Source organism: Petromyzon marinus, chromosome 27 (assembly GCF_048934315.1).
Source record: "Petromyzon marinus isolate PM22_M1 ecotype Great Lakes invasive population chromosome 27, UKy_Petmar_22M1.pri1.0, whole genome shotgun sequence".
Classification (NCBI taxonomy): Eukaryota; Metazoa; Chordata; class Hyperoartia; order Petromyzontiformes; family Petromyzontidae; genus Petromyzon; species Petromyzon marinus.
Window position 1 is genome coordinate 6,697,266 of NC_133693.1, and position 22,365 is coordinate 6,719,630.

The following is a 22,365-nucleotide window of genomic DNA, read 5'->3' on the forward strand; positions in this document are numbered from 1 at the left end:
TCCAGTAAGAAGCATTTATTTAACGAGGTACACTCTACTGATGAGTCTCAGAGAAGCTGAAACCGGTCCACGGATTGTCTGTTTAAACAACTGGTGCGAACATCAACACAGACCCCACGTGGTCCATTTTTTGGTAACAGTCCACGTATATCGTATAGTTCACCGTCAACAGCACAGCACAGTGAAGTGTGACTATTCTACCTGTTGGACACAATACAGGCCTCGGTGCTTTGAAGTGACAACACGGCCACACTCTCAGCAATGTTTAGTTGGTGGTCTGGATGAGGCTTAAGAGCAATTGTTGTTTCCCTTCAACGTGACTTTACCGAAAGAACTAAGAATATATATAGCAATTGTACAATACAAGGCACATATGTGTGTGTGTTCTTAAATATATGCGATACCAGGCGCTTGTCAGCTTACAACATTTTCTGGGCTCCCTTTTCCCATTTGCTTAGTCACAGAGCGCTCTAGCCAGTAGGAGCAGCATAAGAGTGGCGAGCAGAGGGGCAGTCGGCGAGGCGGCGGTGGTGGCAGGCAGGCTGCCGTTTTTCCCGCACTTATTGTGGACGCAGGGAGGAGGCGTGGGATCAGCGGGGATTCTTGGGATGATTCCATCGTAGATTAAGTTGACGGAGGACTGTGTGGTGAAACACGCGCACGCAGATTCAGGGGAGGAGGATACGCACGCGTGAGGAACGCCACGTAACACACGTCATGTGTCACCTCTTCACCCGATAGCCGAGTCCTTGTCCCATCCAATCAGAGCCCGTCACAGATTCACCCGATGTAAAGCCCGCTGCCTCGTGATGAAAAACACTTTCCTTTTTTTGCTTTACCCGTCGAACAAAGACGGTGGTCACCATATCGCGCAGCGCTTTCGGATGCACTTCTGCGGACGTCTGGAACGCTCTTCCTTCCGATATTAGGACGCCACTGGAGCTATGCACCTTTAAATCTAGACTGAAAACTAATTTCTTCACAACTGCTGGTTGTGTTAGTTTGTTGTCTTTCCAACCGCATCTCCAATGAGCACGGTTGGCCACGTATGGTGCAAAAGAAGTTAAATAAACATACTTGGCCTCAGCTCACAGGGAACCATCCGACTCCGATTCAGAACTCGTATGTCATACAAGTTAAAATTTCCGTTTCATTCGGTTCAGAATTTCTGACTCAATCTGTGTATCTCATCCAACACAAAACCACGGTCTCCTAAAATTGTTAACTCTTTCACTCGATGCAGAACCCTCATCTCATCCACCACACAACCCCTATCCATCGCAGAACCCCTTCCACGTATTGAATTACTTGATAAATACAACACCTCAGCTCTTCTTATGGGGAAACTCAATCTTATCCGAGACGGAATGTGAATTTAAATAATGCAAATGGAATTTGTGGTGCCATGATCACGGAGCAACTCCGCAAGCACCGCGATTGTCCACTACCCCCCACCCTGAGCACACGCACACACGCAGCACTTGCACCCACGTAGTGTCCTGGCGGGGGATTGCCTGGCACTTCGGGTTTTAATCCGAAGGACCCCTAGAAGGGAAGTCCCACGGTTTCCCGGTGCCAGGAGATTGGCCGACCCTCGCAGGACAGGTTACATTGCGATGCCCCTAAAATTGGTTTAAACTTGTATGGGCGCAGAAAGCAAGGTTCTATGGGCCAACCGCTATGAGTTACTCACAACATTGGGGGGAGGACAGAGGGTGGAATATTAAGCAAGAAAAGCGTAAGCCGGGCGCCCTCCCAGACAATGGGCAACGAGGGACAATGGGTGGCCGGCGACCGCCGCCGTGGATCAGAGGAAGGACGCGGTAACATGGGGACGGTAACCACAGGTAAGCGCACAATTGGCTGCACGGTGCGACGTCACCCTGGGCCTTTGAAGTTTAAGGGATAAAAAGAGTGGCCCAGGATGATTTTGGTCTCTTGTCTTCAACCCCTGGGCCGTCAAGACCCCCCACCCCCTGCCGCCCTGCCTCTTCGAGCCGCTCGCAGCATCCGTGTGATGCCAGTCAGTGCTGCTACGAGGCAGTGATAGGTAAAGTTTTCTCGCGTCCTCCCTCCGACTCTCACAGCGTCTGTGCGAAGCCGTGATTACAGCTTCGAGGTACGTAGTAGGACGTTTGAGTGACTGGGTTCGTAGGCAGAGTTAGGCTAAGCTCTTCTCGCAAAATATTCCCCCAAAGTAGAGTGTATTTGCGCCGTTAATAAACTTTGGTACAGAGTATCGGTGCAGTGTGATTTCTGTGTGTGTGGGTGGAAACTCGGCGTGGTGTTGGTAATTTGAGTGTGTATGCTAGGCGCGCCTGTATTAAAAACATAAACGGCCGCCAACGCTCGCACGTCTGTGGAACCGTACCGCGCGAATATTAGGGAGGGGTGCGTTAAACCTGCTTGCCGACGCTCGCACGTGTTCGCACGAAATCAATAGCATTAACGGTGGATCGCGCGCGTGTATTGAAACATAAACGGCCGCCGACGCTCGCGCGTCCGTGCAGCCGTGCTGCGCGAATATTAGGGCGTGTGCAGAGTAACCCAGTGCGGCGGTGAGCCAGCTCTGTAGCCATGTCCCTCAGAGAGAGCGCCAGAGCGGGGAGGCCGATCACCCGGTCGGCGGGTGCCTGGCAGGGGCCCGGCGGGAGGCGATCGACGTGGTGGAGAAGGGAGTGGAGGGGGCGGACGTCACGCCCCACCTGCCCAGCGAGGGCAGTGGGGAAGACGTCAGCCCCCACACATTCGTCTCTTTTGCAGACTTGGGGCAAATTCCACATTCCTTGCACCTCCCCCCTCCCTTCTACCCCATGGACGGCCCTGGTTATTGGGTAATTGCTGAGTCCTCACCATGTGCTGTTGTATGATGAGTTGTTGGGACGTGAGCGCCGTTCTCTCCGCATCCCTGGTCCTCTCTGCAGTCCAGTTGATTTCGTTAAACACCATGAACAGGTAACTTCCCATGTCCTTTGCCGGGGAGGTGATAACGTAGGGGTATATTCTGCGCAACGCATAAGGGCGCTGATTAAATTGGCCATTCGGTTCCCCCCATGAGTCAGTGGAATGCAGTACACAAGAGAAAGATCCCACCCCCCACGGATGGCCTTAACAGACTGTTGGGGCAAGTGCTATTAATAATACTCTTACCTTCATTTTATATAGCGTCACTCATGCTAATAGCATCCAATAACGCTGTACATTGATTATATATAAAGACCAAATCCCACATACAGCCACTTACCAAGCAAATGAAAACTCTGCTACAAAGCAAACAAAAAAATGAATAAACAATTAAACATGTTAACTCCCTCGCCTGGTATACAAAAGGTCGTGGGTTTAATCCCGACCGTGATGCCTGCTGTATATTTGGAGTTTGCATGGTCTCCACATGGTCGGGTGGATTTTTCTGGTTTTTCCCTCCACATTAAAAGTCAACATTCGTTTCGAGTAAATTTCCACACGATAAGCCACTTCGTTGAGCTATCATTTGTGGCCAGGTTGCTTTGAAAAAAGAGCTACATAGCTCTAGTGAGCCTTACCGAAAGAACCAAAGAAGAAAAATAAATGTAGTTTAGTATTTCAGGCCCAGCAGAAAATCACGACAAGGAACTCCTGTCCATATTTCAGAAGTAGGTGACGAGTTTAGTGACAGAAGCCCGGGATCAAGCGAGCCAAAAGTTCGAGTGGCCAAACTGGTTTTGGCAGCCGGTGACGCTGCAGAACACCCGTTGGCAATGAGCCAGCGGGCAGCAAGGTACGCAACCAACGGCCGCACGGGTAGAAGGTTGAATAGGATGTGGTGGCCACCACCACAGCCTTCCCTGGGCCAAAGGCCCGGGAAGACCAGGCGGTGGGCAGCCGGAGGTTGGGGGACAGTGAGTAATGGGTGGTAGGTCATTGGGAGTAGCGGCCACCACCACAGCCTAGCCCAGACCAGACGTCCAGCAGACCAGGAGGTCGGCAGCCAGGGGTAGGGTGAAAAGTGGGTAAGAGGTGGTGGAGCAGTTGGAATAGTTAACGAGCACCTATAAAGGCCGGCTAGGTACATGAGGATGTGGGTGGCCAGCACCACGCCCGGCCGCCTTTGTCTCCCCAGTGGCGATATCTATACACAGCAGCAGGTACTCATTCGAGGCTGAGTTGACCTAGGGGAGGCCCAGGACTAGTGCAGATATTCGTCACCGATGTAGGCGGTGAGCGGGAATCGAACTCTCACGCTAACCACTACACTACCGCTCCCCACACGCACCCACAAGCACACGCAACGGCTTCTCTGTTCGAATTCGGAAAGCCGCCCTGATTAATGCGACTGGTGAATTAGCCGTATAGTACGTAAAAAAAAATCCCGTGACGTCATTCATAAAAGCGTGGGCAGTTCATCGCTGATATCTGCAACAATAACAAAAATACCTGCAAATGACGCAACTGGGGATCATAGTGCACATTGTTTGCCACCGCCGCTCTCCAGGAAACAAGAAAATAGAAAAAACGCATTCCTCACATGCACACGCAGGCACGCAAGATCCGCTCACGCGGCCGAGACACTCACCCGGTGGTGGTGTATCCGAGCAGGGCGGCCATGCTCGGCACGTCGTACATGCTGTGGCACATGGACACGTTCACCTTGGGGTAGTAGTGCAGGAAGGCGAGACACATTTCGTCCTCGGTGGTCATACCCCCCTGGGTGGGTGGGTGGGGGGGGGGGGTGCAAAGGGGTTAGGATTGAACCCCCACGAGTGGAGCAACCCACGGGGCTCTTTGTGAACCCACTGCTGGGTGAAGACCTCCCCCATGCCGCGCCAGTTATGGGGGGTCGTTTGACTGCACCCACTGCACCACGCCGGTCAGCGCGGGCAGCTGAAGGTGGGACGCTCGAAATCAGTTCAAAATATTGCTTGCCACCGCCGTTGGCCATGGCCGGGTTCATAGCAAAGGGTGCTAACCACTCTGTACCACCTCTCCAGCCCAAAATGTGTGTCATGTGTGTATGTACGTTGAACTTCTTTTGCACCGTACGTGGCCAGCCGTGCTAATCGTGGAAGCTGATCCAATGGGACTCTTCAAGAAATGCCTCGATGATATTCTATAATCGATCTGGGACTCGTAACCGAACGAGCTGCAGGGACCAAATTGCTCCCTCGTTTGTATTATTGCTGTGTACAGGCAGTCCCCAGGTTACGGAAGGGTTAGGTTCCCTAGAACGATCCGTAACCCGAATTTTCCGTATGTTGGAAACTGAACAATTTCCCCCCCAAAATCAAAGATAAATTCCTGAATCCTAGTGAAGCTCAAGCGAGACGTAAGGCAGCTGGCCACCTTACACCTCCTCACTCCACACCTCCTCACTCCACACCTCCTCACTCCACACCTCCTCACTCCACACCTCCTCACTCCACACCTCCTCACTCCACACCTCCTCACTCGTCCGCCTTATGCCTTACACCTCCTCACTCCACACCTCCTCACTCCACATCTCCTCACTCCACACCTCCTCACTCCACACCTCCTCACTCCACACCTCCTCACTCGTCCGCCTTACGCCTTACACCTCCTCACTCCACACCTCCTCACTCGTCCGCCTTACGCCTTACACCTCCTCACTCCACACCTCCTCACTCGTCCGCCTTACGCCTTACACCTCCTCACTCCACACCTCCTCACTCATCCGCTTTACGTCTTATACCTCCTCACTCCACACCTCCTCACTCCACACCTCCTCACGCCACACCTCCTCACTCGTCCGCCTTACGCCTTACACCCCCTCACTCCACACCTCCTCACTCGGCCGCCTTACGCCTCCTCACTCCACGGTATTCATCCGCAACCTCACCGCGCTGCAATACTCGCGCCTACGTAACTAACGCAAACATTTCCGCGTATTGAATTTGTGTTACATGATTCATGGGAGCATTTCCGTAAGGTCGGATTTCCGTAAATCGGGTCTTCCGCAACCCGGGGACTGTTTGTACTTGTATAGCGTGTCAGTCACCAACTGGCCAGCTCATGTTGTATACCAGAGTGGTCTTGTTGCGATTCGTCGTTCTATACACGCACTCCACGACAATCTTGTCACCCTGTGCGCAACACATAGACACACCACCACCACAACAACAACAAGAGCAACAACAACAGCTGACATTTGTCACTCTGTGCCACTTTGTTGGGCATGGTGTAATTGTAAGTCATGGGGAGTGGTAACGGTTCACTTGTGGAAGGTCAGGGAACTTATAACTAGAAGTTTCACCAACTCCACTTTCCACTGTGTGTTCCCGATTTGCATTTTACGATGAACGAAAAACTTTTTTTTATTTTACTAGGTAAGGCCCACTGAGCTATATAGCACTTTTCAGAATCAAAATCAGAAAGGGTTTTATTCGCCATGAAAGTTCACACAGACACGGAATTTACTTTGGCAGGATGGTGCATACATTCAACATATAGGAATCTAAAATCTTAAATAAGTGGTAAACAAGTCTTACTATAATAAGGGTTCAAAGTCTAACTAACACCAAGGGGCTAAAGTATATAAAATTGAATAAATATCGAATATAAAATAGCTATAAGATACAATCTAAAAATAAAAAATACAAATAGTGTAATATAGTTAATATTGGCAAGGTGTTATTTTGTAGATAAAATGTCAAAGTCAGTGTAAGCCCTTGGCCTTGTTTAAGAGGCCAGCAGCGGATGGGAAGAAACTGTTTTTGTGGCGTGAGGTTTTGGTCCTGATGGACCGCGGCCTTCTGCCGGAGGGGAGTAGCTGAAACAAAGAGTGTCCAGGGTGGGAGGAATCGGCCACACTCTTCCTCGCTCGCCTCATGATCCTCGTGGTGTGCAGGTCCTCGAGGGTTGGTAGATTGCAGGCAATCACCTTCTCAGCAGTGTGGATGATACGCTGCAGTCTGCTCTTGTCCTTGGCAGTGGCAGCAGCGTACCAGACGGTTATGGAGGAGGTGAGGATGGATTCAATGATTGCTGTATAGAATTGCACCATCATTGTCTTTGGCAGGTTGAATTTCTTCAGCTGCCGTAGGAACTACATCCTCTGTTGTGCTCTCTTGGTGAGGGAGCTGATGTTCAGTTCCCACTTGAGGTCCCGGGAGAGAATAGTGCCCAGGAAGCGGAAGGACTCTACAATTTTGACTGGGGAGTCACACAGGGTGATCGGGGTGAGTGGGGCTGTATTCTTCCTGAAGTCCACAACCATCTCAACTGTCTTTAGAGCATTTAGCTCTAAGTTGTTCTGGCTACACCAGGTCACCAAGTTGTCAGCTTCCCACCTATAGTCAGACTCATCCCCACCAGAGATCAGCCCAATGAGGGTGGTATCGTCCGCAAACTTCAAGAGTTTGACGGACAGATGATTGGAGGTGCAGCTGTTGGTATACAGGGAGAAGAGCAGTGGGGAAAGGACGCAGCCCTGAGGAGTTCCGGTGCTGATGGACCTGGAGTCAGAGACTTGTGTTCCCAGCTTAACGCACTGCTTCCTGTCAGATAGGAAGTCTGTGATCCACCTGCAGGTATAGTCGGGCACGTTCAGCTGGAAGAGCTTGTCCTGAAGCAGGGCAGGGATGATGGTGTTGAAGGCAGAGCTGAAGTCCACAAACAGGATCCTGGCGTAGGATGCTGGGGAGTCCAGATGCTGTAGGGTGAAGTGGAGGGCCATGTTAACTGCGTCGTCCACAGACCTGTTGGCTCTGTAGGCAAACTGAAGGTGGTCCAAGAGAGGGTCTGTGATGGCTTTGAGGTGTGCCAGGACCAGGCGCTCAAAAGACTTCATTACCACAGATGTAAGGGCGACCGGTCTGTCATCATTTAGTCCTGTTGGCCTTAGCTTTTTGGGCACAGGGATGATGGTGGAGGACTTGAGACAGGCTGGTACATGGCATGTCTCCAGGGAGGTGTTAAAGATGTTGGTGAATACCGGAGACAGCTGGTCAGCGCAGTGCCTGAGGGTGGCTGGAGAGACAGAGTCCGGCCCAGCTGCTTTGCGTGGATTCTGCCTCTTGAAAAGTCTATTAACTTCTCCCTCCTGAAAGGAGAGAGTCGTCTCTGTAGTATGGGTGGGGGATGGGGCCTCTTGAGTGGGAAGGGGTAGTTCAGGACAGTCCAATTGTCTTTCAAATATGCAGTAGAACTCGTTCAGGTCGTTGGCTAGGCGGGAGTCGTTAGTGGTGTGGGGGGCTCTGGGTTTGTAGTTGGTGATCTGCCTGAGCCCTCTCCAGACAGAAGCAGAGTCGTTAGCAGATAACTGGTGTTTTAGTCTCTCTGAGTACAGTCGTTTAGCATCTCTCACCGCCTTGCTAAACCTGTTCTTCGACTCCTTGAATCTGTCTCTATCCCCACTCCTAAACGCTTCCACCTTCTCCAACCTCAACCTTCTGAGCTTTGCTGAGAACCAGGGCTTGGCCACAATTATAGCTCAACAAAGTGGTTTAGCATGTGAAAATTAATAGCAGCAAAATACCCTAAACGCATGTTTCTAAATGTGGCGGGGAAAACCGGAGGACCCAGAAAAAATGCTCGTGAGAGAGAGAGAGTCACGCAAACTCCAAATATAAAGGCGTCAGGGTTAAGATTGAACCTACGACCTGCTGTAGTCCATGCGAGATAGTTAACATCTAGCTACCGTGGCGCCTCTGAGTCATCCTCTATCTCCAAGAGCGAGCGAGTGCAGGGCAGCAGCAAGCGGTTTTCAATGTTCTCATAATTGTGCAGCCTCTTGATGCGTTAACCGCTGCGCCACCACTCCACGGCACCTCCTACACACATCCGCACAACCACGTAATGCAGACGGGAGGCAGGGATCTCACGGGCAGCACGGTCACGAGCTTCTTGAGGTGCCGCGTCTCCTGGAATTTGAAGTCGTAGTCCTGCTCCCGACCGACGTCCCCGATCTGAGTGCCATTTCTGCACGAAATGCAACGAGGCCGAGTTAGTGCGACGTCCGTCGTTTTTTCACGACGCTCGCCGCGGTTTCGCTGGGGGGTGCGAATAAATGGCCATCGGTTCATTGAAATTCAGAACTTTAATGCAGAAACAATCACGTGGGTTATTTACCAGGAGAGTGATGTTTAACCCGCATGCTTTCACGAACAATGTTATGATTCACGATTGATTTATGGGTCACACCACCTACTTTAGGGCCCAACGCTGGAGGACATTTTTTGATTTCTGACAACTGCCCGCTGGTTGTAACTACCAGCGAAACCCCATGAGAGGGGTTATTTTGGGGTTACATCGCCTAAATGTAAATGTGCTGTTAAACCCGTCACCACCCGACACAGCCAATTAGTAAGGTTTGTCATGTAAACTAAATGTGCCAATTCGTTATTGGTACAGCACACTGGTGTGTTGGAGAGTAAACCCACAACATTTACAATTCTAGTACGAAGTTTCACCGGTAATTATAACCAGCCTCATCAGGCAACAGCCAACGTAATGGAGAAATCCTCTTCCTGTTTCGGTATTAAATAGAGGGGGTAAATGCGAAACGTCGTACCAAATTACGAGCATGCTGTGGATTGCACTCTGGTGGTGCTGCTGCTGAAGCAGTGATACATCGGCACGTGTGTTCATGACGTCAACGAACGACATGCTGATCTCAGACTAAGCGTTATTAGTTGACCGTGTCGGGTGGAGGAAGGTGTACATCAGAACGCATTTTACTTTCGCAATCCCACCCAAACATTTTTTATGAATCGGGAGAGTAAACATGCAGCGATTCATTGATTAAAAAAATCTATACTTACACTCACACTCCACGCATTGATCAGAATGTGCGAGAATCAATTGTTTGCGACTTTTGCAAATTGTATTAAAATAAAATATTTTCATGTTACATTTAGTCGAATGGAGTGAAGAAAATAGCACCCCCGATAAAATGAGACAGAACGAATGAGGAAAAAAACCCCAAAAGTGACGTTGAGAATAAGACCGTCCCACATTCAAATCTAGGCTTGGAACTCTCACAGTTGTCCATGACTGTCCCTCTCTCGGACGTTTCCGTCATTCCTGTCTCTACCCCCATCTCAGCTCACTCTCTGGCCTGTGTAACATCCCCATCGATTGTTTCCTGCACTGATCACCTTTAAAATAAAAACGTCCTCTTAGAAATGTTGCAAATGCAGTCCTCTCACCTCGTCCGATATTGAGCCCTCATCTAATCGGATACTCAACCCCCCCCCCCGTCTCATTCGCGATAGAACCCTCGTCTTGTTCTACGCGGAACTCTAATCTCACCCGAATCAAAATCTTTCTTTCTTCCTGTTATATTGTATGAGCACTTCCGATTAGCACCGTTGGCAACTGTGCGCTGCTAAAGTTTCAGTTTATTTATTTTGGTATAGCCCTGTGAGCCATTCGGCTCTTGAATCGGATGCAACCACAACAAACAAACAAAAAAAACACGAACAAGAAAAACATCTTAAAGTGACTATGTGTGACTGTGTAAACCAAAAAATCCATGAAAAAAACAGCAAAATATTCCTGAAAAAAGCACCGTACACCAACGCTGTGTGCAAAAAATCCCCGAGGGATGCAAGTCAAACAACAACCACAGGAAAAGAAGTTCAACGTGCGTACAACACGTTTAACAAGTAGGCTTTCGCGACCAATATTATCCATAATAAATGTTTAATAAGGTTTGTCGCGTAAACAAAACGTGCCAATTCATTACTAATTCAGCACACCGGGGTATTGGACAGCAAATCCATAACATTTACAATTGTAACGAATTGGCACGTTTTGTTTACATGACAAACCTTACTAATTGGCTGTGTTTGGTGGTGGCTGGTTTAACGACACATTTATATTTCCTGATGATGCTAGTTTTAATTACTGCGAAACGTCGTACTCGAATTGTTAATGTTGTGGGTTTACTCTCCAACACACCGATGTGCTGTACCAGTAACGAATTGGCACGTTTTGTTTACGTGACAGACCTCACTAATTGGCTGTGTCGGGTGGTGGCGGGTTTAACGACGCATTTATATTTACGCGATCCCACCCCAAATAAAAACCCGTATCGTGCGTACAACAACACACCTGAAGTGGCGCGCCTGCATCGAGATACCGGCCAGGTGTGAGTGCAGGCACGAGGCGAACACCTGCATCTCGCCGTCCTGTACGACAGGGAGGACACTCGCATCGTACCCATGGGTTGTGAGAAGCTCACCCTTGATTGGACGGAAAATGTGTCAGCGGTGCGGATAGCCAGAGGGGGAAGTGATGGGGTGGGGGGGGGGGTGAAATTATAGATTCTGGTTCAGCACCGGAGGAGCATCCAAACCATTAAGCGAGATTTGAACAGAGGAAAGATCTCTGCGGTGCGGATGGCCAAGGGGATGGAATTATATAGATGGGGGGGGGAGGTTGAAGGGGAATGCAGCGGAGAAGAATCGAGCTCACATTTTGCCGAGGCTAACTGAGGGGTTTGACAGCTCTTCGGTTTATGGAGCGGATGGAACAGGGAAGGTGGAGAGGGAAGAGGAAGGGTCCCGGAGGAGCAGGGGGCCGAACAGAACACTTGGTTCATGCGTCATTTGCCTACCACTTGTGTTTCCCCGTTGCGGTTGAGAGTGGAAAAGGAGTTGGTGTCACAGATGCCGTACGTGGCGAAGGAATCAGTGTTGGGAGGAATGAAGTGGAACGGAGACACGATGATCCCGGCCATCAGGTGTCCCGCGTCGAAGCGACGCAGCTGGGCCGTGTAGTGGAAACGGAGGCCGGAGCTGTCTTCAATGCCTGCGGTTGCCAGGGGAGCGGTAGTAGTGTAGCGGTTAGCACGCTACGCTGCGAACCCGGCGACCCGAGTCCGATTAATTACCGCTTACGGCCATCACCAGTGACGATAATCTCGACCGGTCCTGACCTAGGTGTGGCGCGTGTTGCCACTGGGGAGACAAAGGCGGCCGGGCGTGGTTGCTGGCCACCCACCCCCTCGTGTGCCATTTCGGCCTTCATAGGTGCTGATCGCTAACAGCTCTTGCTCAAAAAGTATGTTGAGGAATGCTATACGGGGGAAGGGGGATCTTTGTGTGCGTGTGCTTGCGTGTTATACGCAGTTTTTTTGCCCCCGCACTGAGTTTACTGGCTTGGTGGCCCGAGTTCAATTCCAGTCCACATTTAACATCAGCGAATATAATTCTCTGAAACACTCCTGGGCCTCTCCGAGGTCGGCTCTGCCTTAAATGAAAACCAGTGTTGGAATGCAGCCGAATGCTAGAGCTGGTCACACCACCGATCCTCCCCGCGCACTGTACCTGTCATAATAGGTGTGCTCGCGAACAGCACATTCTCCAACGGGAACATGTTAAATGGTATATGGGGAAAATTCCGTTGTCATTTGTCCCTTGGATCAGTCGCCTATTCATCCCAGCGCGGTGCACTGTGAGTCTTTGAATCGGCAACGATGCGCTGACAATATCAGAAGTGAAAGAGTGAATCCCAAAAATGTCAAAGCCACAGGTGGTAATGAGGTAGGCAGAGGAAACCTAACCGCATGCACTAGGGCAGTGATATAAATTAAGTATAAGTCAAATATAAATAAATTTCCGAAACAATAGGTAAAATAAATGTCGTCATTATTGTCCGGATCAAGCTGCGTTTGCATCACAGCCACTGCGGACCACCTGGAGGAGCGTCACGGACCACCACCACCACCACCGGTGGTACTGGGAACCCACACGTTGAGAGTCACTGCACTAGGACATGCGCTTTAGGTTGAGCTGACCTAGAGGAGGACCATCCCAGTTGTGGGAGAGTTGCGAGTCCCTGTACCTGTCGACCTGTTGGGGTTGTTGTAATGTATCTCCAGGAGAACGAATCGGGGATCGCCAGGCACCCCGAGTGAATAGCCAGCCGCTGGGGGGTATTCGAATGTCTGTGGTGCACGTACACACAACAACAACAACCGCGGTGACATCACCACGGCGCTTGTGCCAGGCTATGTGCACGTTAAGGCCACGTTAAGTGACGAACGCCCGCTGACAGGAGGTGACGGGACAAACTCAGGTGCCATGGGTCGACTGACTGAGACGATTGGCCGATGCACCACCTGTGCCCCCTACTGTGCCAACCTGCTGTATTTTAGCCACCCGGCGCTCCGCTCGTTGTTCTGAGCGTCGCTCCTCTGCCCTCCGTTGTTGTTGGAGGGCGACTGCCTCCGTTTTCTTTTCTTTCTTTGTTTTGGTATAGCCCTGTGAGCCATTCGGCTCTTGAATCGGGTGCAACCACAACAAACAAAAACACAAAAACACGAACAAGAAAACATCTTAAAGTGACTCTGTGACTGTGCAAACAGAAAATCCATGAAAAAACAGCAAAAATATTCCTGAAAAAAAAGCACCGTACACCAACGCTGTGTGCAAAAATTCCCAGTGGGATGCAAGTCAAACAATAACAACAACAACCACAAGAAAACTTAGATTAAGGCCATCAGTCTAACTCCGTTCTACAATAAAACACGTCCAAACCAAAAAACTTTTCGAAATCACCAAAAAATAAAGCCATAATTGCAACGTAACAGTGACCGAATTTTTTCAATAAACTACATAAATGACATGTAACACCAAACCCTAGAGCCATAGCTGGCTGCATGAATTACTCCACAACAACAGAAGCATCGGTCGGAGTATCAAATTTTTCAATGCACGCTAAATCAAAATACAGATAATACTTTGCAGCGTCATCCGGAGCGAAACACATTTTATTTTATTTTATGCCAATGAATAGCAGTGGCAGCTAGGGGTGTACAACTCCTCTAGAGCAGTTTTGAGAGAAGATCTCATTGGTAGCGATTCAAGTTGCAGTTTATTGGCAATAGCATTCCAGACCCTGGGGGCATCAATTGCAAAGGCCCTTCCTCCAGTTTTGTATGGCAATAGAGAATGTGAAGCTTGTAAATGAGCGAAGACCTGAGGTCAAATTTGTTCTTTGAAACAGAGAGGAGATCCAGCAGCAGGTAGTCTGCGAATTTTTTTGTAAGTACATTGTGAATAAATAAGATCTGGTGCACATGCCGTCGAACATTAAGAGATGTTAAGTTTAACCCAATGTAGAGATCACAGTGGTGAGTCCTATATGGGCAGTTCAATGCAAATCTTAAGGCCGAGTGATAGATGGGGGCCGGGGGGGGGGGGGGTCACGGCGCTTGCAGAGTTGCTTCGAGGCCGTGGCACCACATCTGTACATCGCGGCTCCTCTCATTATGCTCACATTCGAACATTTTAAACATCTCATGGTGGTTGTCAAGGGAGCCCCACAATTCGTAGCTTTGACCACCCGGGGAGGAGGAGTGGGGGACAAAGCACTCCGACCCCCCACGCGAGTCACGCTTCTGGCTGCCACCTGTCCAGCGGTATTGTGTAGAGATTATTTTTGTTTACGGATATTACTGCACAGCTTTGATAGACCGACAACGGCTGAGATGTACGTATACCCAAGTTTAGTCTGTGTGGACAAAGTGGCAACCCTAGCACATTGACACACGTTGGGTATTTACAAAGACACACAAAGACAAATATTGTCCTATTGTTGGAGCAAGTGCTGTTAGTGTGCGCGAAGGCCGGCATGGCACACGACGGGCTGGATGGGTGGCTAGAGTCGATCTCGGGGAACCCCAGGACCTGTTCAGGTAATCGTCACTGGTGTTGGCCGTGAGCTCGGGTCGCCACCGCTCCCCCCCCCCCACACACACACACACACAGAGGGGTACCACGTACCCCACCGCCAATGGCCCACGCGGCGAGCACGGAGGTGCAGGTGGAGAAGGAGTCGGGTAGTTGGGCGAGGTAGCACTGGTGCGTGACCCCCACGTGGGACGCGTTCACGGTGTCCGGACACATGTACACGACCATGTGGTGGACCAACGCCTCGCTGCCTGGGTCGATGATCGGCTCAACCTACACGTGCACACACGGTCATCGTCGTCCAGAACAGACGTTACGACAAAACATGACGCGATTTCCCCTGATCCACAAAATACGAAGGAGACATCATGGCGATGCCACTCTGCTGCTCCTGACGCGGTTATCTGGTTTTGATCGCGCTCTGCGCCTGCAATCAGCGATTCGTGAGAAGAATAAGATCATTGTCGCCACCGTCATCTTGTCATCTCGGGATCATAACGTATATGTTGACGAGGGCATCCCCGCGTCACCACTACGCTTAACCACACGGGGTTGATGGAGTGCTGGTTTCCTGATGGTGGTGGGGAGCATAGGCGTGGGAACATTGAATAAGTGAAGAGCAGTACAACAGTGAGTTTGCTGTGCTGCCTTCCAAAGGACATGTGGGTTGCTAGTACTGTATATACTGAAACGAATATACTGTAGTCAAATCACAATAGCCATCACGTATGTAATGTTAGATTCACTAGACCCATTGCAATTTTTATTTTCCTGAAATAATGTTACACGGAACAATATTTTTGTTGGTATTGCTCTGATCAAGCACAGGCTGCATGCAACACTGGGACATTAAAGTTTATTCAGCAGAGGATTAAGCGCTGTCCATTATGAATTCATTATCACGATTAAACAAATCATCTGGTGATGCTGCAGCTTTGGCTGTGGTGCATAAACACACAAAACAGTAATAGAAACAAATATTCATCAAGAAGACCGTAGCGCTAAAAGAAACACATGGTTGTCGACTTTCGATTTAAAGCTTTCGTGACTGCAGGGATTCATATTCTTGGTTCTTTCGGTAAAGTCACGTAGGAGGGAAATAATAAAATATAATAAAATATTTCCCTTCTACGTGACTTTACCGAAAGAACCAAGAATATTGTCGTTGACGTTTCAGACAATGGCCCTTCTTCCTTATTCAATCACTGCCACGAAAACACTCAACAATGGCTCAGTTTTTCTGCGGTGTGTGGGACAGTGCTCTCTGTTTCCTTGAAAGCCACGAGCCGGGTGCTGGGAAATATCACCACCACCTTCAGGACGAGCAAGCGGGACCTGTACTTCTGTCTCACCTCGACGAGGTGATGTTTCTTGCTAAGGTTCGGGAGGGAGAAGATCTTGCACGCGTAGAACGTAGAGTCGGGAGGGATCGCGCACTTTAAACAGAAGAGGATCATCACTTTGTTATTATGATCATTATCGTAATCAATTTTAATCGTCACATGATGGCGCACATCTTTCGATGCTGAACAGTACCTTTAAATACGGCCTGAACAGGCTTTTGGGGTAAGTTCTGTTAGCGAGCACCTATGAAGGCAAACACTGCACACGAGGGGTTGGGTGGTTGCCAGCACCACGCCCGGCCGCCTTTGTCTCCCCAGTGGTGATGTTTACACACCGCACCAGGTACTAATTTGAGGCTTAGTCGACCTAAGGGAGGCCCAGAACCGGGTTGAGATAATCGTCACTGGTATTAGCCGTGAGCAGGAATCGAACTTGGGACGCCGGGTTCGTAGCACAGCGTAGCGCGAACCGCTAACCCTCCCCCACCCCAAACACATTGACTGACATTGCGTGGGAAGGCCTTCATCATTCCGTAGTACATTGACAAATGATACAATGTAATAATTCATTATCAGCATTGTGTAGCGGGTGTACCTTGTCCTGCACAATGTCGAACGTGGACCGGTCTTGGGGCAGCTCTGGTTGGGAGCGTGGCCTGGAACTCAACAGCTGAAGGCTCTTTGTGCCCCGATCCATCGGGCCGTGGTAGGTAATCTGCGCCTCACTCTTCGGGTCGTTATCCTCACTGGCCCAGATCAGGCGCATCGTGTTCTCCTGCCGCAGATCGCTTTATGTTAGAGGTCAAAAGGTCAAAGAGGTCCTCGCTACCAGTGCCACTGATGCACCTCCGATTCGCACGGTTGGCTGCGTACGGCGCGAAAGAAGTTCATACAAAAACATTAGTATTAATAGCGTGTGTACATGTGTACAGGTGTGTGTGTGTGTGTCTGTCGACTCAGCCTCAAATGAGTACCTGGTGCGGTGTGTAAACATCGCCACTAAGGAGACAAAGGCGGCCGGGCGTGGTGCTGGCCACCCACCCCCTCGTGTGCCGTGTCAGCCTTCATAGGTGCTACTCGCTAACAGCACTTGCCCCTACAGTCTGTTAAGGCTATATGGTGGATCTTTGAGTCTGTGTACTCATGTGTGTGACTATGTGTGTGTGTATTTGTGTATTATGGGGAGCGGTAGCGTGCTACGCTACAGACCCGACGACCCGAGTTTGATTGCCGCTCATGGCCAATACCAGCGATGATTATCTGAACATGTCCTGGGCCTCTCCTAGGTCGACTCAGCCTCACATGACTACATGGTGTGATGTGTAAACATCGCCACTAGGGAGACAAAGGCGGCCGGGCGCGGTACTGGCCACCACCCACCCCCTCGTGTGCAGTCTCTGCCTTCATAGGTGCTCGCTAACAGAACTTACCTCAAAAGTCTGTTAAGGCTATACGAGGGATATTTGTCTTTGTGGCTATGTGTATATGCATTTTTATGTGTACACGCGTGTCTATGTGTACACGCGTGTGTCTATGTGTACACGTGTACACGTGTGTGTATGTACACGTGTCTCTGTATATGCGTGTGTATATGTGTACACGTGTGCGTGCGCACGTGTGTACACGTGTGAACAAGTGTGTTTGTACACGTGTTTTTGCGTGTACACGTGTGTGTACACGTGTGTGTGTGTGTGCAACACGCACGGTGATGTCCCTGTCGTTGGCGTCGCACGTGCGCAGCGCGCGCACCACGCGCATGACCGTGTGGGTGCCGTTCTCGCTGAGCCGCACGAGTTTGTAGTCCTGGCTCGTGTCCCGCACCAGGCTCCGCTCCCCCTCGATGTGTGCGTCCTGACCGCACAGCAGCAGCCCGGGAGACACGGGTTCAAGAGGGGACCAGCGTTAGAGATACGGAGAGCAGCTGCGTATTCAATGGTAAGACAATGACCCCACTTTCTTTGTCAGCCATCGTTTTTTTAGTGAGCGCCCATTGAGGTTACCCGGAGCACTCAAGGCTGAGAGTGCAGGGAGCTCATTGCGTCCGATTTGTCATTGAATTACAACTTTGGCTAATCAGGCGTCGAAGAAGCGTAGCTTTTCTCCTCCGAACCAAATAATAATTCGGTCCGGAACAGTCGCTACTGCTGTACAATCCACACACTATGCTAAGATTAGGGAACTGCGGTCAAGATCTGTGCCAGAGCGTCTCGATCCTATCCGACACTGCTCCATAAGATGCAACATAAAGCACAATCGCGTTCGGTTGAGTGATGCTCATACGCTCACACATACCTGTCAACCCATACGGCTTACCCGTATTATTGCATTTGGAAATTGAGTCATTCCTTGCCAGTATCAAAGTATAAATAAAACGTTGTTCAAACACCAAACAGAAACCTTTTGCAAGGAATCATGCCCGCATTAACCACACAGTACCCTGTGGTGAACATGCAAGGAATCACGCCTGCATTAACCACACAGTACCTTGTGGCGAACATGCAAGGAATCACGCCTGCATTAACCACACAGTACCCTGTGGTGAACATACAAGGAATCATGCCTGCATTAACCACACAGTACCCTGTGGTGAACTTGCAAGGAATCACGCCTGCATTAACCACACAGTACCCTGTGGTGAACTTGCAAGGAATCACGCCTGCATTAACCACACAGTACCCTGTGGTGAACATGCAAGGAATCACGCCTGCATTAACCACACAGTACCCTGTGGTGAACATGCAAGGAATCACGCCTGCATTAACCACACAGTACCCTGTGGTGAACATGCAAGGAATCACGCCTGCATTAACCACACAGTACCCTGTGGTGAACATGCAAGGATTCACGCCTGCATTAACCACACAGTACCCTGTGGTGAACATGCAAACAGAAACATGCGCTGGTAATACAGGCATTGTCTTTGAAACTGATTAGTCTACACCAGAGACAGCCTTCTGTAGAGCGCAGTCTCAACTAGTGTTAGACCAGAGGACGCCAAAAGGCGAACATAGTGTTTGGACATTTTAACACCTGCTTTATTGCCATACAGGGTAAAACCTATTTTTATACAAGGAAATTTGATTTTCAGGTCCATACGCCGTACAGCCGTTTCAATACGGGCAATTTATTTTGTCTATTTGTGATTCTCCCTTGTGATGGAACTTTGTAGGATGAACGTTGCCATTTGTAAGGGCACGGGATGATAAATAAGGTCTGAATTGGTCTGTAATAAGGTAAGGCACTGATAAGGGGGGGTGACAGGTTCGCTCACGGATTCACTCCGGTCTCGCCCTCTCACCATCGTGCAAGTCACTTCCGTGCCACTCTTTTATCGCGACTACTGCTACGGTTGATGTTCTCATGGATGATCAGAGATATCAAGGTGTTTCCTCTCACCCGTACTACGTCCTTAAATCGTTCGGCATTGGAACTCCATCTCAACGCCTCTTCCCCCCCCTCCCCAATACCTACAATAAATAACAATACAATAGTTTAACACGTAGGCTTCGCGACCAATATTATTCATAATAAATGTAAATGTTGTGAATTCACTCTTCAACACACCGGTAGGCAAAAGTAGTGAAATATTTGTCGTTTGTCAACGTGACGCTTTTTTACTGATTGGCCATGTCGGGTGGTGGAGGGTTACGACACATTATAAATAACGCGATCTAACCCAAATAACCTTTATTATGAACAATACAATAATAATTGAAAGTGATCTGTCATTCCACTGCTAGATGAAGACCTCCCCCTGCCACATCCGTCTTGGGTTTGTTTGACCATGCTTCACCAAGCTGGTCAGTGCGGGTGGAGCCCAGTACCTGTTCAGATATCACTCGACACCGATATTCGCCGTGGCCCGGAATCTATCTCAAGTCGTCAGTCTGGTTCATATAGCGCATTGTTCTTCATTGGCAAGGCCCGCGGGCCACCGACAGCCCCTGGTGGCCTTTGATGCGTCCCCCGACACAATACACAAAAAGTGAAAAACCACCGCCTTCATCATCATCGTGCTGATATCAAACTCCCAATGGTGTCCAACGTGCGGCGGCCCTCACACTGATGATGTCTCATCGGCGAAAGCGGCCGCCCCCCCCCCCCCCCCTTCTGGAAATGAGTGAAAAACACCGATATCTTAGCGTTAATGTGATATCCACTGCACCACTGCGTCCCCCAAACTTCCAGCTCACTGCTTGATCTCCGAGGGAAGGACCGCGTTGCCCGCCGCCTGCCACTCACCACGAGGTGGGTAGCGGCTGCGCTGTCCACCCATCCGACCACCACGTCAGAGCCGGCCATCGTCCCCGTGGAGCTCAGCCCCAGGCCGACCCAGCCCCGGGTGCGAACCTGAGCCTCCAGAACGATCTGGTCGCTGTCGAACGCCCACGAGAGGTGGAAGTTGCCCGGAGATAATTCGGCGGTGAACGGGAGGTCGGCGTCAGGATCCAGGGCACACGGGGAGTCCGGGCCAGGCAGAGTAGTCTCGCTGCTTCCCATCACCATCATCGACATCATCACCATCACCGCAATGGTCCTCTTCATTGTGGCCGCTTCTCCGTGTCGCCAACGTCTCGATGTGCCTCCCTGCACGGTACAGATACACTCGTTTTAGAATTAATTCGTGAAGCAAGCACTGGTGATCCATGTTGGTGTGTGACGTTATTTGACACTGAGTACTTATTAAAAACAAACAAACGCACAAAGGTGCCCCCCCCCCCGAAGACAAATTAACAGGTGAATATATTCTTAGTTTTTTCGGTAAAGTCACGTTGAAGAGAAACAACAAAATAAATATATATTTATTCTAAAATTTTATTCTAATAAAATAAATATATATTTTATTCTAATAGAATATATATAAAATATATATAAATATATATTTTATTCTTTTGTTGTTTCTCTTCAACGTGACTTTACCGAAAAAACTAAGAATATGAATTACTGCAGTCACGAAAGCTTTAAATCAAAATTTAACAGGTGAATAGTCGGAGATGCGCGTTCATCATCCTGCGATGAAAATTCCGCATTCCTGTGGAAAGTCAATTTACGCGACGGCCACTGTTGAGTTCCCACAAAACGGTAGCTATTTTATCGACCTCGGATGGTTCAATGGCAGAGTCGACTAGCATCATCAGGCGGCATACAGATTTGTGGATAAATCCTGTTTCTAGTTGTCGCCTGATGAAGCTAGTTGTAATTATTGGCGAAACGTCGTACTCAGATTGTAAATGTTGTGTATTTACTCTCCAACACACCGGTGTGCTGTACTAGTGACGAATTGGCATGTTCTGTTTACGTGACAAACCTTACCAGTTGGCTGTGTCGGGTGGTGGCGGGTTTAACGACACATTAGTATATTTACGCGATCTAACCCCATAAAAAACACAGTATTATGGATGATATTGGTCGCGCAAGCCTACATGTTAAGCTGACTGAACACTCCGTTTTTCTAAACCACACAGAGCTCGCACTTGTACCTGCGCTGACGATTCGCCCGTGCGCATCTTACTTAAGAACACATCAGGACGCGATGTCCCGATCCACAAATACGTCGGAGACATTGAAGCGATACCACTCCGCTACTGCCCCTGACGCGGTTATGTGGGCTTGACCACTTGAATGTCAACTTGTAGTTGTCGCTCTGCGTCTACATCAGCCGGACGAAGACTTAAGAACAACATAATCCGGACCGTCGCTCTGGGGAAAATAAGGAACAAATTAAATCAAACAATAATACCGTTGTATTCATTAACTTTGTTACATAACGTGTCGTTGTAAGAAGTGCGAGACCGGTCGAACACGTGAACGCACCTGCTTCAACCAGTGGAGAAGTGAAAGGTGGACGCACGATGCGGTTGATTATATCTGCAGCTTGGTGGGTGGATGTGATGGGGCGTGGGTGCGTCGGGTTGGTTGACCTTGGTGGGGGGTGGGGTGGGGTGAGTAGCGGCTTGGAAAGTGAGAGGGTGAAAGGATTAATGAATGAATCGAACGAGTAAGGGAATAAATGAGCGGGCGAGTGAGGTTGCGAGTTGGCTGAGTGAACGAGCGAGATTCTCGGTGAGTGGGTGGGTGAGTGCTGAGAGCGAGTTTCTGGGTGAGTGAGTGTGTTTATGGGAGAGTAGATCAATGAGTGAGCTTCTGAGCGGACGAGTTTGTTTCTGGGATGGGTAGATGGATTAATTTCTGGGTGGGTGGATGAGTTGGTGAGTTGTTTTTTTTCGGAGGGATAGATAAATGAGTGAATGGGAGAGTGAGCGAGGGATTACTGAGCGAGTACGACGTTGAATTCGTCCACTGAGCGAGTGAATTCCAGATTTGAATGAGCCGTCCACGAGCGGGCAAGTGAGCGATTTCATTCACTAGCAAGGGAGTGAATGAATGAC

General features: G+C 49.6%; 1 protein-coding gene across 3 annotated transcripts; it reads right to left on the bottom strand.

The window, feature by feature from the left end:
- On the bottom strand, positions 1-21,893 carry LOC116946598 (putative DBH-like monooxygenase protein 2). Of its 3 annotated transcripts, none has more exons than XM_032961658.2 (14): positions 21,791-21,893; positions 20,219-20,563; positions 17,681-17,827; positions 16,572-16,751; positions 15,986-16,069; positions 14,727-14,906; positions 12,784-12,886; positions 11,555-11,748; positions 11,050-11,126; positions 8,817-8,913; positions 6,018-6,077; positions 4,553-4,683; positions 2,854-3,004; positions 1-640 (listed from the first exon to the last, which is right to left on the bottom strand). In XM_032961658.2, the coding sequence occupies exons 2-14, from the start codon at positions 20,519-20,521 to the stop codon at positions 455-457; spliced, it is 1,893 nt and encodes a 630-aa protein (XP_032817549.2). In that variant the 5' UTR covers positions 20,522-20,563; positions 21,791-21,893; the 3' UTR covers positions 1-454. The 3 variants fall into 3 exon arrangements, with proteins under 3 accessions (XP_032817549.2, XP_032817548.2, XP_032817547.2); XM_032961657.2 differs by lacking the exon at positions 21,791-21,893 and adding an exon at positions 21,595-21,612; XM_032961656.2 differs by lacking the exon at positions 21,791-21,893 and adding an exon at positions 21,457-21,549.
- Positions 21,894-22,365: the final 472 nt, after the last annotated feature.